The following is a 19859-nucleotide window of genomic DNA, read 5'->3' as shown; positions in this document are numbered from 1 at the left end:
CTGGGATATTGTCTGGGCCCATGGATGCAGTGTTCTTGGTCTTAGACAGAGCATTAAGGAACTGTTCCCTAGTAATAGTAGGGGGAGTTATATTTGATGATATTGCCTGAGGGAAGGTTGAGAGGAGAGAGGAGTAAAGTTGGAGCTGAATTTATCAGCCAGGAGGTTTGCTATATCTTCTAGCTCAGTATAGGTGGCTCCATTTAAAATGTGCTCTGCACACAATTGTGTCTTGCCTTTGAGGTTGCAGACATAGCCAAAGAATGCTTTGTGGTTGTCCTTGGCCTGGGAGGCCAAACTTACCTCAAATATGGCTTTGGTAGACTTTACTTGTCCTCTGAGTTGTTTGTTTAGTTTAATGACCATGCTTTTATCCTGCTGGGTGCTGCACCTCCTAATTTGTGCCATGATTTTCTTCCTAACAATGGTTAATGTACAACAGCAGGAGATCAGACCTCATCCTAATGCTTTGCTGTTCAAGACCTTGTCATCACAATGCTTTCTCTGGAACTATATAGCACAGATTGGATGAAAAGAGGTGTAAACTTGATGCAACAAACTAGGAATTTGAATGTCTGACAATGGCTTAATCACTGCCAGGTGCAATTAGCAAAAACTGCACAGAAAAGATGGTTCTGGATGAATTATCTGCTAAGTATATTCAGTCTGCAGATGAAGCTAAAGCACCTTGTCCTTCAGGAGTCACCAATCACTGTATGACTGATAAGCCTTTATCATACCTCTCAACCTCTGGGAGCAAGAAATCTGGGCAAAGCCAAAAGTGAAAGTGGGACAAAGGCCCAAAAATAGGGACAATTTTTAAATATTGCTGTTACAAACCTAGAAAGTTGATAGAATAACAGGATTTGCATTAGCATGAATTTTCTGAAGGGTATGAAGCCATTTTCTAACTTCAATCTTTAATGACCTGCCGCTAATTTGCCAGAAAACCACAACTTTATGAAAAATGGACAAACAATATCAGGCAAAAATCTGGACATTCTGCAAAAAATCTGTACAGTTGAGAGGTATGGCCCTTTATCTATACTCAGGCAGCATGAAGATAAGATGATGTTGCCTTTTTTTTTGTAAAGTGGCAGCTGCATAGCTTGGTCAGCTAGAAGTGGGTCTTTGTGTTCCTCACTCAAGCTACTGTTCAGCATAACGCCATTTAAAACCAGGTCATTAATTACACTGAGCCAGTAGTTGTATAGTGGAATCAGCATTGACTCTGTTATAATCAAAATAATAGATGCTGTGCTAAGGGGCATCAATAGACAGTAACGTAACAGGATATTATTATCTGACATTACTAATGCTTTTGACGTGGTGGGTCACATCTCCTTCCTGTATGCTGTCTTCTATTCACTTTGCAGGCCAGATGTTGACTGGTTTGTCAATAACTTATGTAAAGTTCCACAGAGCTCAGAAACCTTGGCTACCTGTCTGTGCTTCCATTGAAATTGGTGCCATCCAGGCAAAAATAAGTTCACAGACTTACTGCATTTGCTTTTTTCATTGTTTAAGTGATCATGGTTTTATTTTGCAATTATCTGAGCATTTAAAGTGTATTTTTGCAACAAATCACTTTTCCCCTTTACTGTTTGGTAATTGAACTGTTTAGTTTTGTAATTGCTTTATAGAGGGGTGACCGAGCTAGGGAATAAGTTGTTTGCTGTTGCACTGCACTGAAGTGTCTGTTTTTGCTGTTTTTTTACATTGAGGTCTAAGGTCATCCATCTTGTGGCAGAAGGCATTTGCCTGCTCTATCTCAGCTGGGAAGCAATCTGGAGGGGGCTCAAAGTGTTGTCATTTTATTGGCCAGAGGGCTCAGGAGTAAGATTTCACTTTCATTTCTGCTTCTATAAATTAGACATATTTGCGTGACTCTGTGCTCATTTCCACAGAGCACAGTAAACCTTGGCTACTTGTTTGTGCTTTGGAAGTGTTTCCACTGAGTCCAGTGACATCTAGGTAAAGATAAGTTCTCAAACTGCATTATTGCACTGTTTGTTCACTGTGTAAGGGATTGCTGCTTGTATTTTACGATTTTCTGAGCATTAAAGTGTGTTTTTGTTGCAAACCGTCTTTTCTCCTTTATTGCCTGATACATGAACTGCTTTACATTATAATTGCCTTTTAGGGGGTGATTTAGCTAGGGAATTATGTTGTTAGTCGCTGCATTGCACTTGAAGGTCCTTTTTTGCTGTGCTTTTATATTAAGAGGACTAAGATCATCCATTTTGCAGCAGAACATGTTTGCCTGATCTATCTGAGCTGGGAAGAACTCCAGAGGGGGCTCAAAGTGAAGTTGTTTTATTGTCCAGGCACTCAAGAGTTCACTTTAATTTCTACTTCTATAAACTAGGAGAGTTTGCTCAGAGCTACTCAAAGTACAGCAACTGGCAGTGCCCTGTACAGACGCAAGCTCCTAGACAGTTACGTTTACCTATAAAACTAGTGCTAGGGCTGCAATCTGTAATGTAGTGAAGCCTTACCTCTTGACTTCTTAGCACAAGAAATGTGGACAAAGCCTGAAATAATGAGGGGACAATGGTCCAAAAATATGGACAGATTTTAAATATCGCTCTTACAAACTTAGAAAATTGCTAGAATAACAAGATTTGTTTAAGCATCATTTTCTGAATGATGTGAAGTCTGAAGCTCAAATGTATGTCATTATTTAATGACTTCACTATTCAGGGATTTGCCAGAAAAACACAGGAGGAGCAAACAAAAAATGTGAGGCAAAATCTGGACAGCTGAGAGGTATGAGTGAAGCACTGCATGGAGTTAAGCTCAGAGCAGCTATCTCGTGTGACAGATAGCACTAATATCATATCCTAGCACTATCTAATACCATATGCTAGCACTATTCAACTCTAGTCCCTAAACCTAGAGACCAGACTTTTGTAAAACCTAGTCCTTAGATCCTAATAACCCTCCCTAATACTGGTCCAGACAACATGGATATGTAATTTCCAAATGTCGCTGTAGCCAGTTTGGTAGATATGGGGATCCCAAGACAATGTAGCAATTGTCTCATGTTCTCACACAACCCTTGAATCCTTAAAGAAATCAACACAGTATGTGAGATATGCACATACAAAATCTACTGGGAGGCAAAAATCTCACTTTCAAACAAGGTTGTCAGGAGCACACACATTACATACACCACACACAGTGTCCACCACACACACACAGCTGTAAAAAGCAATCTCCCTAAACCTCAAAGACTTCCCAATCCTGCAAATGGCAACACCTTTCTTCAGCATTCTCTAAGCACACACTAAAAGCAACACCAAACACCTCACATAAACCTACACCCAATGAACTACCAAAAACAAAGCCCGTAACAAAAGCAAACAATTTATCCATGACTCTTATCATAGGGGACTCCTCTGTACAACTCACAGATGCCGCAGTCGCCACACTGGACAAGGAGAAGATTACGGTCAATAGCTCTTCTGGTGCCATGAGCTGCCAAGTTATACATGCACTCAAGTCACTGCACCACAGGTATCATAATCCATGCAGGTATACATGACCGGAGCTATACCTGTCTAGACTACAAGAAGAGATAAATTATGGACCATTCTGAACATGGGTCTCAGACCGGTATGTGCCTTGGACTAAGCAGTATTCTACCTTCACCAAGGTGGATGCACAAAATAATGATCGACTTTAACAATTGGCTTAGTTTCTAGTGTCAATTCAGAGAGATTCAAGATCTGTCAGGTTGGGAGGACGTGGTCAAAGTATCACATTGCTTTGCCAAATATGGCCTGTCCCTGTCCTCCCTGGGCTTGTGGACTTTGTCTAAAATTGTATCTACCCCTCCCCCCTTTAGGCCATTTTTAGGCAATGCCAAAGTGAAAAACCTACTAACATAGCAAATAAAACCCAGAGGAACCTAAAGGTGTTACTGCTCAATGCTAACAGCCTTAACAAGATACTCCGCATCCTCCAAGCTCTCCTCACTGGAGCATACAGACATCTGTGCTATTATCAATACATACTTTAAAGCTGCAGTGACTTCCACACATTTAGGCCATCGGCTACATAGGCAAAGTCTGAAGGTGGGGGTGTCTGGATCTACATTAGCAACAAGTATACCTGAGGGTTGGTTAAACAGGATGGTACCCTGCAATTCATCCACATGCAAATCATCCTTGATACAAACACTTACCATATCTTAACAAGCTACAGGTAACCATCTATGTCATAACAATCCCACAATTCTTATTTAGAGCTACTGGAGGCACTCTCCACCCAGTCAAACTCTCTGTTAATGGGAGACTTTAATTACACCTCTGTAGACTGGGAAATGTACACTGCCTCTAACTTGCAGGCACAATGTTTCCTGGACTTTATTAACACACATGCCCTTGATCATCTAGTGTGCACTCCAGCAAGAGGTTCAAACATACTGGACCTAGGCCTCACCAATATGGGGGAGTATTGCAACCCCACCATCCCTCCATCTCATGTCCTCACTGGTGAAATTGGATCATAATATTTTCTTTAAAATAAAAAATCAGCTTGGAAAACCTGTTACAGTTGGGAACTATTTTAAAGCACACTACATTCTATTAAGTGACAGCTGTACATACCAGAAGTAAGCCTAAAACAATCCCCAAAAACAAACCACACTGACTGACTACTAGTCTTAATGGGGTTTATAATAAAAAGAAAAAAGTAATGGCCAGAATCTAAAAGAGCAATTCTCATAAGAACAAGAGCTCACCAAGTAAACTAAACAGGAAACTAAGAAGACTAGTTAAATCCAGCAAAGCCAATTACAAGGTCCAGATAGACTCAGGCTAAAGACAACCACAAGGCCTTCTAACGTTATGTTCAAAACCTTAAAGGTAACGCATAGAAGAATGTTGAACTGAGAGGGGCGTGGCCAAGGATGAACACAGGATAGCAGATTTCTTCAGCTACACCAATTTCATTACATTGACAGGAATTAATTACTTAAAAAATTAATTCTTGAAGTAATTTTCTTTCTAAATATGTTTGTTTTATATAGTTCTTGAACTATATCTAAAAAAGAAAGGAAATCTTAATAATATTCCTGTCAGAAATTACTTTGGAAAATTTCCTGTCAGTTTATCAGTCTGAAATGAGTTCCAGTAAGACAAATTCTCAAGACTCCAGCATCAAGAAAGAACTTCAGTCTCTGATAATTATAGTCCAGCAACTTACTGCTAAGATGGATAAAATGGATACTAAAATAGACACTTTCATAGAAAAAACTACAAAACAAATAGACTTGTTACATATGGACCTGCAACAACAGAAGATCCAGATGACAGGCATAGAAGAAGCTGTGAATGACATGGAAAATAAAATACAAGAAGAGGAAATCAACATTGAGTTTCTGCTGAAACAAAATACACATTTACAAACAAAGCTGGATGACCTGGAAAATAGATCTAGGCGCAATAACATTAGGATTGTTGGACTGCCAGAAAATATTGAAGGTAACAATATTACTTCTTTTTAACAACATGGCTCCCTAAAACTTTAGATTTACCAGAAGCATTCTCTTTTGGTATCGAAGAGCACATAGATCTATAGCTAATACTAACTCTAACAAAAACTATCCTAGATCAGTTATAGTTAGATTTCTATCATCTTTTGATAAAGAGATGGTTCTTAAATCTGCTTGGGCTAAAGCTCCTGTTAAGTTTAATGAGACAACTGTGCGTTTTGACAATGACTATTCTTCCATGGTAATTGCTAAAAGAAAAGTTTTTCTGCCACTAATAAGGGAGCTTAAAAAAGCACAGTTTAAAACATACCTTCTGTTTCCTGCCAAGCTTACAATCTTCCTTCCTGATGGTCCTAAGGTCTTCGATGATTTAGACTCTGCTTTACTGTTTGTCAAAGAAAAAGGATTTTGGATAAAATAGAAGAAATGGAATGGGCTAGTTCTTCATTAAAGAGATTGGCAACTGAAGCTTCCTGGAAGACTTCAGAGAAGAAGAAGAGACTAAAAAAGAAATGATTTGTTATATGTTTTTTTTCTCTCATCATTTTAGTTCATTATTAATCTTTTTGAATATAGTTCCTGCATTTCCAGAAAGCCACAAATATTTTGGAAAAGATGTAATCAAAGTTATTCTCTATGTGCAAAGAAATGTTTTGTTTCATAACCAGTCAAAATGCCTGAGGATTTAATGGCAGGCTGTGACTTGATTTGTTTTTCTTTCTGAAAAAAGTAAGGTTAGTAATTTGATACATTTTTTTATCTTTATCTTTTTTTTTTTCCTTCTTCTTTTATTATTTTCTTTGTTCAAACAATGACATTCTATTTAGATTATGTAGTGGGTAAAGGGTGGGGGAGGGCAGGCAGAGAACAGTAATGAAAATATCATTAATAGAATAATAACATATTTATTTCTTGTAAAAGTTTATAAGTTCTTCAAATGCTATTTCTAATTATACTTTCTTGATTATACTGCTCATGCTTGTTTGTAAATAATCTGTCATGCTTTAACTAATAATAATCAGAACTAAATAAGAGTAAATAATATGTTTTATTTTTAACTCTATTAATATAAACAGTAAGTAACATTCCATTGTATATACTTCTTACAGCTTTCTCTTACATTTTTTATTTCTGCCTCACTCCCTTTTATTTTCTACTCTCTTTTCTTTTCTTTATTAATATATAGAAATGCTTTTGACTGTGTGGGCACAGTGAATAATAGGATTTGTATGAAAATTGAGTTGGGAGAAGAATGCTGAGTTTTATTGCTTGTTGGTAATTTTGAGTTTAATTTCACTTGCATAGAGGCTGTGATGATCTGTGGAATACATTGTGGAGGTTCTGTCATGTTTAAATGCATTTACACTGCTAAATGAATGTTTGTCACTAGTTTTTAATAAGTTTCCCGCCAAAATGTTAAGAGAGACAATCTGGGATGTGGGCTGTCTTATGCACAATGTCCTTGAGTTACCTCAGAATCTTCAAATCACAGAATTCTCACAGAGAAACTGAAAGCAGTTAGTATAAACATTGACAAGGTTATCACACTGACACACCACAGATTCAGGAAAATACTCTGTTCATAAAATATGTCAGTTATAATGAGTTTAAATGATGTAGTTTCTTGTAGTAAGTAAATGTCTTATTTTAGAAGGCATAAAAATGAAACATTTATTTAAATGTTTTTGAAAATCTACTTAACAGCAGCATAATAATCTGTGTTAAAAATTTGTGTTCCAAACATATACTTTACTATAACTCATTTAATTTATCTGATTGACAAACATAAATAATCTTATAACTCTATTCTGGAAGAAATGTCATGTGATATATTTTAAAGCAGTAGGTTAGCATGATTGTAAAATCTGGTTACCAATATGTGTTTGCTGTGCATTATTTTGTATAAAGCAGACAGATTTATTCTAGGGACAGCAAGTAGGATAGTGCTCTACAAAGACACAACTCAGTGAGATCAGATATATATATATATATATGTGTGTGTGTGTGTGTGTGTGTATGTATGTGTGTGTGTGTGTGTGAGTGTGATGGCTTTTTTTCTGAGAATCTGCATAACTATCCAATATGATTTATAATAATTTCTATGAATACAATATTTTACTCTATTGACAAAATGAATGTTTGCCACAAGTTTTAATAAGTTTCCCGCCAAAATGTTAAGGGAGACAATCTGGGATGTGGGCTGTCTCATGCACAGTGTTCATGAGTTTCCTCAGAAGCTTCACTCACAGAATTTTCACAGAGAAACTGAAAGCAGTTAGTATAAACATTGACAAGGTTATCACACTGACACACCACAGATTCAGGAAAAATACTCTATTCATAAAATGTGTCAGTTATGATGAGTTTAGATGATGTAGTTTCTTGTAGCAAGTAAATATCTTATTTTAGAAGGCATAGAAAATGAAACATTTATTTAAATGTTTTTGAAAATCTACTTAACAGTAGCATAATAATCTGTGTTAAAAACTTGTGTCCCAAACATATACTTTACTATAACTCATTTTATTCATCTGATTGACAAGCATAAATAATCTTATAACTCTATTCTGGAAGAAATGTCATGTGATATATTTTAAAGCAGTAGGTTAGCATGATTGTAAAATCTGGTTACTAATATGTGTTTGCTGTGCATTATTTTGTATAAAGCAGACAGATTTATTCTAGGGACAGCAGGTAGGATAGTGCTCTACAAAGACACAACTCAGTGAGATCAGATATATATATATATATGTGTGTGTGTGTGTGTGTGTATGTATGTATATATGTGTATGTGTATATGTATGTGTGTGTGTGTGTGTGTGTGTGTGTGTGTGTGTGTGTGTGTGTGTGTGTGTGTGTGTGTGTGTATATGTGTGTGTGTGTATATATGTGTGTGTATATGTATGTGTGTGTGTCTGTGTTTATGTGTGTGATGGCTTTTTTTTTTTTTAGGTAATAACGCAGGTGTTTCTGAGAATCTGCATAACTATGCAATATGATTTATAATAATTTTTATGAATACAATATTTTACTCTATTGACAATAATGAGTTTAAGTAAATGCTCATATACAAACAATACAAGATTTTTGGAAGCTGTTGATAGAATTCACATGACAGAAAATAGATGCATCTTAATGCATGTAATGTCTGAATCATATTAGCCAAAGTTTTGATTTAAATGAATGTTAGAACATAATTTTCTCTCCTCTTGATTTCTAACATTAAGATTATTTGAATGCCATTAGAATACAAGTGTTATATATTACATAGATCTATATAATAGTATGAACAGTTTTTTAAAAAAAAAAAAAAAAAAAGTTTATTTTAGTTTATATGATGCTGTTTTACCAAATGTGTAGTTTTGTCTTGATAGATAATTGAATTGAAAACTGTTAACCTCAGTTAAATATAACTAGTATTAAATTGATAAGGTGTTAGCTGAGGTACTGCTGCTTTAGGGTAGGGGGTTAACTTGAGTAGTAAATACTGCTCTAAGTTGGAGTTTTCAACTCCAGGCGGGATGCAAGGTTTAATCCTTACATTATTTTCACTTGTTCATTGTTATATGTATATAGTTTTGACATCCACAATATATTTTGTACACTCATTGTCACTACAAACAAAATTGAATCCTATACATAATCCCATAAGAGATTTAATAAATACAGCTATATTTAAAGGTACACCTAAAAGAGGAGATGTAACATTATTTATCTTGTTATTTGTTATTTCGATCATAAGATTCTTGAGTTTTAAAAATGCCAAATGACATCTTTAAAAGGAATTTCTTTAAACATTAATGGATTGAATAATCCGTGTAAAAGGGCAAGCCTAATTGTGTGTGTGTCTTTCGGCTTTTCCCGGTTAGGGGTCGCCACAGCGGAACTCCGGTCCGCTAATGATTGGCAGTAGAGTTTTACATGCTGGCTTGCCGGGCCTAACGCACAACCTTCAACGGCGAACGCCCATTCACGCATGTCGTCACACAGTAGACGCTTTCACTGAGAATCGAACGGCCAACGTCTAGCTATGAGGCGACAACGCTACCGCAGCACCAAAAGGGCAAGCCTAATAAGATACATTAATCTACACAAGGCCAATCTAGTCTTCTTGCAAGAAACCCATCTCTTGAAAAAAGATATTGATAAACTAGCCACTAATAAGTATACAGTATTGGTTAGTTCAGAGCACACTCAGAAAAAAAGAGGAGTGGCTATTTTATGGAATAAAAGTATGCCCATTCCTAAAACCATTAAGTCTTATCAGGATGACAAAGGAATGTTTTGTATGGTTACAATACAAATTAATGGGAAGACTTACACTTTAATTAATGTATATTGGATACCTGGAATTGGTATTAATACAGTGAAACATCATATTGATAAGATCATATCATTCTCTGTAGGGGATATTATTTTAGCTGGTGATTTTAATTGTATACTACATGAAAGTGATACTACCACTATAAAGAAAAGAAGAATTACATCTAATGCAAAACATTTAAATGATTTTGCTAATTCTTATCATTTGAATGATATTAATAATCAGATAGAGTCAAAATCATTACCATACACCTTTTTTCTAACAGATATAAAACTTATTCAAAAATAGATAGGGTCTTTATTTCTAACCAGATGGTAACAGATTTAATTAATTCCAAAATCATTTCATGTCCTATATCTGATCATAACTCAATTGTTTTGAATTCATGATAAAAATACTCATAATGTTCAGATCAAAAGGATACCAGCATACTTAACTCAGCTAAAAGACTATAAAGAATATATACTTTCAGAAGTACAACATTTTCTAGACATAAATAATACTCCTGAAGTCTCCATTGTCTATGTTTGGGATGCCTTAAAATCATATCTATATGGACAAAGTATCAGATGGTATAATAACAAAAGGAAATCTTGGGATAAGGAATTGTTAGATATTCAAAGTAAACTAGACTCTTATAAACATAATAATAAAGAAAATATTATGGACAAGAAAGTTATTGAAGAAACAAACAAACTAAATGAGAAATACAAAGAAATTTTAACTCATAAAGTTAAAATAACTTTAGAGAAATACAAGTTTTTGTCTTATTCAATAAGCCCCAAATACTTACATAGACTTAAAAATAAAACAAAAGATTGAATAAACAAAACCATATCAAAGAAATCTTTTCTCTAAGGAAAAAGAAGAATGTTTCTAGTATACCAGAAATACTGGATGAATTTAGAAATCACTTTCACAAGATTAACCATAACAACATTAACATGGAACCTAAAGATAAAATAAAGGAGTTTATAACCACAAACATGAATAAAAAGCTTAATAAACAACAGATTAAACTATTGGACAAGAGTATTTCATATACAGAAGTTATTACACAAATAAATAAGCTTAAATCAAACAAAGCACCGGGTAATGATGGTATTATACCAGAGATATATAAATCCTTTCTAAAACTACATATTCATTAATACATAAGGTTTTTATTCTGGCCCAAACTGAGTTAATAACCCCCCCCATCTTGGCAATATACATTTATTTCACCAATTTTAAAACCTAATAAAGATCCAACTAGATGTTCTTCATATCGACCCATCTCATTACTTAATGTTGATTATAAAATGTTTATGAGTATTTTGCTGATAGATTGAAGACAATTATCCCGGCATTATAGACATAGATCAGACGGGCTTCATTGTAAATAGAAATACTTTTGATAATATAAGAAGAACTTTAACATTAATTGATTTTGCAAATAGGAAAAAGAAAGATTTAACACTTATTAGTCTTGATATAGGTTCAGCATTTGATTCAGTAAGTTGGGACTATCTGTTTACCTTACTGAAATGCACAAATTTCTCTGATGCATTTGTAAATTTAATTGAGCATTTATACAAAGGAACGCTGGCTTATATTAAGGTAGGAACATATGTTTCACAAAAATACCCATTCTTAAAGGTACAAAGCAAGGATGTCCACTTTCTCCACTATTATTCACTTTAGTAATGGAGCCTTGGGCTAATTTGATTAGAAACAGTACTGACATAGAGGGTTTTGAAATAGAAGAAAATACAACATCAAAAATTCAACTTTTGCAGATGATGTTCTAATTACATCAGCAGGATCTAATTCTTCTATGCAGTCTTTATTTGATAAAATGATGAATTTTAAAAGTATTTCTGGTTTAATATTCAATGAAGAAAAACTAAAATACTACCTATATATACACGAAAAATACTCTCATTAGTGATTTTACTAAATATGTACCCAACTCAGGTCAGATAACTTATTTAGGTATAATACTATCTAAAGATATTAAATCTATTATATATAATAACTATAATACCTGTTTTCTTAATATACAAAATCTTTTAATACCTGGAATAATATGTTTTTACTATGGAGGAGAGACTTACAATTATTAAAATGATAATATTCCCCAAGATTTTATACTTAATACAATCAATAATACTTTCACCTACAAAAATAACTATCAAGAAACTGAATACACTAATGTTAAATTTCTTATGGGCACCTAATAGACCTAGGATTGCATTAAAGAAACATACTAATAGCTGGTCTCAAGGGGTATTTCTTTTCCAGACTTTAATTTATATATTATCTCTTCTATTATAAAAGTTATTACTTTATTAATAGATCGGTCATATGTCGCAAAATGGAAAGATTATTGGGAGCTAATTAGTATGCACTTCATGAAAATCTCCTTAACACATAAAAATATGATTATAAATAACTCCATGTTGTGGTTGCTAAAGGAATTTTGTACTTCACCTATTACACCTAAACATATGGTCTTTTACCCATTAAATATTATTATTAGTTATCGTAACTTTATATTCATGCACCCTAAGTATAGGGAATGGAATTTTATTGTATTCCCTATAATTTATACTCAGGGTATGCTTATGTCATCTACTTCTGAAGGAGCTCATTTAGCTATAGATAATAATCTAAAGTACTGGTATCAGCTGATATCTGATAATAAAGTTAAAAATCTAGATTTCTTAAAACAAGAATTTGATCTAAGAGAAACTTGCTGGTTAGAGGTTCAGATCTTTAGACAACATCTCATTGATAGAATAGATCTATTGTCTATAACAGTTAAAGAATCTATTCCAAAACTGATTGATTACTTGATAATAAATTTACAGCATAAAGTTTCTGATAAAGGTAAACTTTCATATATACATAAAATTATCAGACAAGAAACTTTTACAATGTAGATTCATACTGGAATTATTTCACCTCTATTAATGGGGACCCACCAACTCAACAAGATAAACAATATATATTGGAATCTGCTTATAGAACTACATCTTCCATTGTCTGGAGACTTTATACATGGAAATTTTTACATAGATCTTTTTATACACCTTTGATGATGAATAAAATTAATAATAAAGATAATCTATGTAAGAGATGTAATTTAGAAATTAATGCTGACTGGGCTCATATGTTTTATGACTGTATGAAGTTGAAAGAATACTGGAAGTCAATTAATGAATTTTTGCAGGCTCTTTTTACAGATAATTTCATTATTTCTAAGTCTCTTATATTATTCAACACACCTGTACCTCAATGTGTTAAAAAGATTAAGCTTCCCTTGTTATGGTCTATCCTAGCAGTGGCTAGGAAAATAATAACTAGAAATTGGATTTCAGATACACCTCAACTCAGAGAAGAGAACGTTAGGCAAAAATAACTTCACTTGAATGGCCGAACGCTAGACAAAAAAAAACCTTAATTTGAAAGGCCATTCTTTGATTTCACTGTTGACTAAGTATTGTGGTAAAAAAGGTAGATGTACTATATGCCTTCTCCTTTTCAGACCTTATAAAAATTAGTTTTCTACCTCACGTTTCCTGCCTAAAAATACATTGTTCTTTTCTTCAAGATAAATTAACGTGACAAGTATAAATATGATGCACAGCTTGAGGAAAAGCTCTCAGCATATAATGATAACAGTAAGAAACCTCCTTCTCCTGGAATTTATGGTGAAGGTATTAAACAGTAAAACATCAAGACTTATGATCCAAAAAGTCTAGAACCTCTGGCACACAATTAAACAAGCAGCCAGCACCAAGAGGTAATCAACATGACACTCCAAAATTAATAAACTAGTTTATTTAGATAAGTCCCAGACTGGTTTCAGCAAACCTGCCTTCCTCAATGGTTATATATACCATTGAGGAAGGCAGGTCTGCCAAAACCGGTCTGGAACTAATGTAAATAAACCAGTTTATTAATTTTGGAGTGTTGTGTTGATTACCTCTTGGTGCTGGCTGCTTGTGTACTGAATTTGGTTTGGTTTGGCTCTGCACAGGCCGTAAGTGCAGACATCTTTACTGTTACACAATTAAACAACACACCATTTCATAAACAGGCATGTCTTGTACCTTATGAAGCACTCCCATGAAATAAAATTGTACACACCTGCTAACAGAGCAGTCTGTTCAAACTGGCCAGGGCCAGGTCTTTGGTCAGTTGGTGCCCTTGGAAAAAGCACTGTATTGTGCCTTTCCTCACACCACCCAATGTCCTTCCATCCTGGTCTACCTACACCATCCAGATTTCTTTTTCTCCATTTTTTCACAGTTTGCCTTACTATTCAGTTTTTCCTATATTTATTTAACACACTTTAAAGAATACATTTCTTTACTACAAAAAAGTAACTGGAAAAGTGTCCCTGCTAGACTGGCACCCTAGATGGCCACCTTGTTAGCCTATGCCTAAGTTCAGCTATGAAACTTGCAGCTCCACTGATTGCTTTACCTGTAACCTAAGAGTTTTGAGTGTAAACTATTTGAGTAGTACAGAACCGTCTTACAGATTTCTATTGCGGTGCACATCTCTCTTCATCTGTGCATTAAAAAGCATTACACGGGGATTTAAAATCATAGCAAAGAGTCAGAAAGAAGAGCATCTCCTTATCTTTTAGGATAAAAGGTTTGCAGATATAAACCATACATATTTAGTTACAGATGATAATTTGCATAATTTATATACAAATGTATGCAACCAGTAATTGGTCTGACTTTATGAAGACAACTGGCAGGAAGCATACCTCTCAACTGTACAGATTTTTGCAGAATGCCCATATTTTTGGTTCATATTTTTGGTCTGTTCCTCATAAAATCTGTTGTTTTCTAACAAATCAGTGGGATAGTCTGAGGACTGAAGTCACTAAATAATGACATACATTTGAGTTTCAAACTTCAAGTCCTTCAGAAAATGGATGTTAAAACAAATCCTGTTACTCTAGTAAATTTCTAAGCTTATAAGAGTAACATTTAAAATATGTCCCTATTTGTCGGCCTTTGTCCCTCCCCATTTTGTCGGTCTTTGCCCAGATTTCTTGCAGTAAGAAGTTGAGAGGCATAGCAGGAAGACCTAAGCTATATCTGATGGTATAATCACAGTGCTATGCCTAAATCATAACAAAGTGGTATGTCTCTGTAAGCCTGCTGCAAGAACTAAAATGCAGAGTGAGCAACAGATCCGAGTGTGAATTTTGAGGAGGAGTGAAACGGAAGATGTTAGAGATTATGGCAAGTACACCTAAACCTCATCAAAAGTCATCTTGGTGAGCACAGTACTGCTGGCCAATCATATGAAGCCTATCATTATGACAGAAGTCAAGTAAGGTGAGTGTTTACCTGTAGGAAGGCAGTAGTAGATCCATACAAAGCAAACTCTTTCATGATCAGCAGTCATATGATTGGACCAGAATAAGGATTATACACAAATGAGTCGTCATTTCTTTTCGATACCATGATGCTAATCTAGGCTTGCTAGGAGATTCATTGGGATCCATGTTTCAGAAAATAATTTTTAAAGACCCAACAAGCAGCAGACATTAACCACAGAAGTTGCTGTTAACGAGTACATTACAACTGAAAGTTTCTATGTGAAGTCTTAGTTTTATATTATCCAAGGGAATAAGCAAGGATTGTACTCTGCACAAAACTGTGCATATGCCTTCATTTCCAGGCCCAGTCCTCCTTATGTAATGAAAGCTACAATTCCTGGGCACCCGTGGAATCTACTGCCTGCTGGTGAAAAATGTGTCCATGCCACTTAAATGTTTGTCTATGTAGGTCCATTAGTCCTCCACAAGAAGGACAATATTACAGTATGTCAACTAAAGATAACTGATGGTAATATATAAATGTATGTACAATGCAATTTATAGAATTTTTATTCATACGTTTTATTTGTGCGCGCACACACACACACACACACACAGACATTTCAAAGTACAGGAAAGAATAGGATTAAACAAAATAAACAAGTACCTTATGGTGAGGATTGACGTGACCAGGAAATATTAAGCTTACTTAAAGTAAGAGCTGTGGTGGAGGAACCCCCAGGGCACTTATATTCTTAGGAGAATACTTGTCCTATCATAGGATGTATGTCTGGTGGTTCTAATTTTGTAGATTGTAGAAAGGTGGATAAAGTAACAAAGAAACTGAATAATTTGTATCAGTGTTGACATCGGTTTTGACAAGAGCAAGGTGTAAAGTGTGCATGGAAGATTTTACCAACAAACTAAAGTACATTCTCCTTGGCAGATAACTATTGTTTATAGTCAGTCAACCGAAGGACTCTTTAACAAAGGTTGTTTGATAATGGATTGTACTATAACATGGTTGAGGCAAGACTTTGCAGCAATGCTTCTGTATAGCTTTGCATTGATGCTGATTATCATGCAGGGAATTTGTGAAGCGTTAATTCTCTTACCGATTTTTTCATCTTCCTGCACCATCTTCCTTTCTTCCCGGAATGCCCTGAGCCACCTCAGTTTCTCCTCCAGCTTCTTTGCGAAGAATAAGTGCACTTCCTCCGTGTCCTTGTTACGAAGCTTGAAGGCATTCTTCACACTGACATTGAAGTCCTCATCCCTGCCGTCATCCACGTCTTGGACATCATACCGATCCATATTGATGCGACCTTTGTAGTAAAGGCTATCCCTTCGTATCAAATCCTGGGGGTAAAGAAAAAAAATATTTCATTTTTCCATGTTCTGAATAACAAGGTTCCACTCTGTTACAAATATTGAAAAGTGTGCTGTCAGAAATGTGCAACCTATCACCTAGAATGAAACAACTCAATAGTCTGCTTGAAAAGGTTATTGTTATAGTACATTTTGGAAGACTGTTATAGCACAGAATTTGAGAATATGAATCGCTTTTATTAGGAACATTGGAATGAACCTGAAAAAGTAATTCTATTTCATAACAACAGATTCAATGTAAAGGGTACCCTGTTGGCCTTATTACATTCATGGCCTGTTGTGACATTCCGTAGCACCATATCATGTCGTTGTATAAGTAGGTTTAGTGCCAAGAGACTCATCAGGCTGCATGATCTAGAACATGAAAAATAACAAGGAACACCTGCTGACAGAGTAGCTCAAGCTGTGTGCCAAATCTGATATAGAAATGTGAAATATTACTTGAATAGAAAATGCTATTTATTTAACAATCTGACAACTGGGTAGGTGAGCTGGTCTAGTGACATTTTTTAATAAGACTCAGACACAAAATTACAATCATAAATAAAAGCAAATATGTAAAGAATAAATTAGACAACTAGTTAAGTTAAACTAATACAAATGAGTATCTAGTAAATCCATCTATAAGCCCTTTTTCATATTTTTGCACATGGGGTGACGGTGTCACATCAACAGTGACAATCATCTAGAGCTAATGTTCACACTACTGGGTGGCTAGACCTACCACAGCTGCTCCCCTGGGTCTATGCTCAGCCACTGAATAGGCTGACCATTGACCAGCTGAACATTGAATGATAAGCATTGAAAGTTCACTCACTGAACTTTCATTTCAACAGGGTAAGTGACTATTTGTCAAATACTTCTCTGTCTCACACACGGAAGTGTTTCAAACACATCCTGGTGGGGCCTTCACCCCCTTCCCACACCCCTCTAACTATATATACCAACTCTGAGACAACATTACAGTGGAGAAAAGGGGTATGAAGCACTTCCATGTGTGAGACAAGGACGTGTTGGACAAGTAGTTATTTACCCTGGCAATGAAATGAAAGTTTGTTGAGTGAACTTTGATGCTTATTGTTCGATGTTCTGTTCAGCCATTCGATGGTTCACCCCTTCAATGGCTAACAATACACCCATCCTCCTATACTACACACATACATGCATATGCCAATGCTTATGGCCAGTTTAGAGTGTCCAAGCCACCTCTCTGGCAAAAATGGTACAAAAAGACAGCTAGAATGACATTTAGTAATGCAATTAGTTAGTGCATTATTAACATTTAACAGTTCAAACAGTCAGGGTGATTTTATATGGCCCTAGGGTTCTATTTATAAAATAAAAATACAATTAAAAGCTTACTGTATAGAGGAACACTTCCTGTTAAATGCAATGAAAATTACCCGGTGTCTCTAAAGGAGGTCACTAAAATCCCTTGTGAAATAGCAAAATAAAAACATGTTCTGAAGTAATCAGTTGCATGTTTTCAAGTGAAATGCCAGGCTGTTCAGATCAGCTGTTTCACAAATATCTGATGCATAGATCTGGCATTGGGCAAGTAAATGCCATTCTGAACTGATCCCTTCCTGATTTCTAATATTAATCTAAGAACAAAAGATGTGATAAAAAGAGCCAGTCAGAGGCAGTTTGGAAAGTAGAACTGGATAGAAAATTGTTATTCACCAGTGTGAAATATTTGGTTGCAGAGTGTACAGACACTAGAATGTGAGAGGTTGATCAAATATTTTATATTGCACTGCTGCAAACGTAGTTGCTCATAACAACAACCTGGGGTTTTGAGGTTATATGGAAAACAATCTACTCAAAATATAAATATTTCATGTGACAGCTATTGGAAACCATAGGTCAAAATATAGTAAACTGGTCAAACATATGATAATAGATGAAGGGGAAGGAAAGTCATAACTGAAAATAAACAGTCATGGCAAAATATTATACAACTTAAGACATTATGTATAGAGACATCTGAGTGACGAAACTCTTTTAAAAAGGGTATACTAAAATGGAAAGGTATAATACAAAGCTAAAACTGAAGGCTCCTGTGAGTTAGGTGGAATATGGCTGAAGCAGTGTTCCTGAAAATACTGTAACATCAAAAATAAACTATTATACAACGACACCCCATTAATATTCAAAAACGTGCACGCTGATTGGTCAGCATGCATGTTGTAAATCAGAGCTATAGTAATGGAAAAAGGTCCGGTCACCCGGGCTTTTTCTATTACTATAACTCTTTTTTTTACAGCAACAGAGAACGCAAGATCTCCATTGCTTTACACTGTCTCGCTATGTTAAACAAGTTTAACATAGCGAGACAGCTTTAAAAAAAGCAACGGAGATCTTGCCTTCTCCGTTGCTTTTTTCAAAACGTTCTCGCTATGTTAAACCCATTTAACATAGCGAGACAGTTTGTAAAAAGCAACAGAGATTCTCCGCTTTTTAGCTGTCTCGCTATGTTAAACCCATTTAACATAGCGAGACAGTTTGTAAAAAGCAACAGAGATCTTGCTTTCTCCGTTGCTTTTACCCACAGCTCTGATGTAATGCGTAAGCATACACATGCGCAGTACATCAGAACTGCCGCAGAATACCGGACGGCTGCGGAAGGGCAGCATGGAGGCATTATACAATGCCATTATTTAAGAAAAGTAATTATTTTTTTTCTTAAATAATGTCATTGTATAATAGCAATAACCCACTTCTGGATGTGGGTAATGCTGGATTTATCCACAGTTGGCTTGGTTTGGCCACTCGGACTTTGCCCTCGAGACCAAACCACACCAACCGTGGGTAAATCCAGCATTACCCACACCCAGGCATAGGTTATTGCTATATTCAGAAATGTTTGATAGACAAGACATAAGGCTATTCTAAGAAGAAAAGGAAATGTCTAAGGTTAAAAAAAGATATTCAGCTAACCAAGATTTTGCAAGACCTGCTGGTTAAGTAGACCTTTTCTGCAATCAGCATCTCTGGTTCTAAGTTTCTCTGCACTGTCAATTTGCAAGTTCACACAGGGTGAAGTTGGAATTAGTTTCCTATTGTTAAGATTATCAATTGTTTAAAATGCTATGCTATGAGGAAGCACATTGATTTCATTACAGTGGAATTATAGTTGCTTGAATTTTTAAAAATGTATCTTGAAATTATAGAATGGAAATGTACTGTCTTTCATAACTAGGAAGCCACCTTGGTCCGAAAACAAAAGTGACAATTTACAAAAAGCTTAAATGTAAAACATTAATGGGCATTTGCGTTTCATTAAGCCCTTTCAAAATTATGACCAATGAATGATA

At 35.3% G+C, this 19859-nt stretch overlaps 1 protein-coding gene across 6 annotated transcripts in view; it reads right to left on the bottom strand.

Annotated features, from left to right (window-relative positions):
* ARHGEF9 (Cdc42 guanine nucleotide exchange factor 9) overlaps positions 1 to 19859 on the bottom strand; it is a 3179575-nt gene that overhangs the window by 47673 nt on the left and 3112043 nt on the right. For all 6 annotated transcript variants that reach the window (XM_044057721.1, XM_044057724.1, XM_044057723.1 and 3 more), the window contains one exon: positions 16269 to 16512. In XM_044057721.1, the coding sequence (XP_043913656.1) occupies positions 16269 to 16512 (244 nt within the window). The remainder of the gene's footprint in view (positions 1 to 16268; positions 16513 to 19859) is intronic.

Source organism: Protopterus annectens, chromosome 15.part0 (assembly GCF_019279795.1).
Source record: "Protopterus annectens isolate FY-2018-M chromosome 15.part0, PAN1.0, whole genome shotgun sequence".
Classification (NCBI taxonomy): domain Eukaryota; kingdom Metazoa; phylum Chordata; order Ceratodontiformes; family Protopteridae; genus Protopterus; species Protopterus annectens.
Note: the sequence above shows the minus strand (reverse complement) of the source record. Positions and strands in the feature narration are given on the sequence as shown.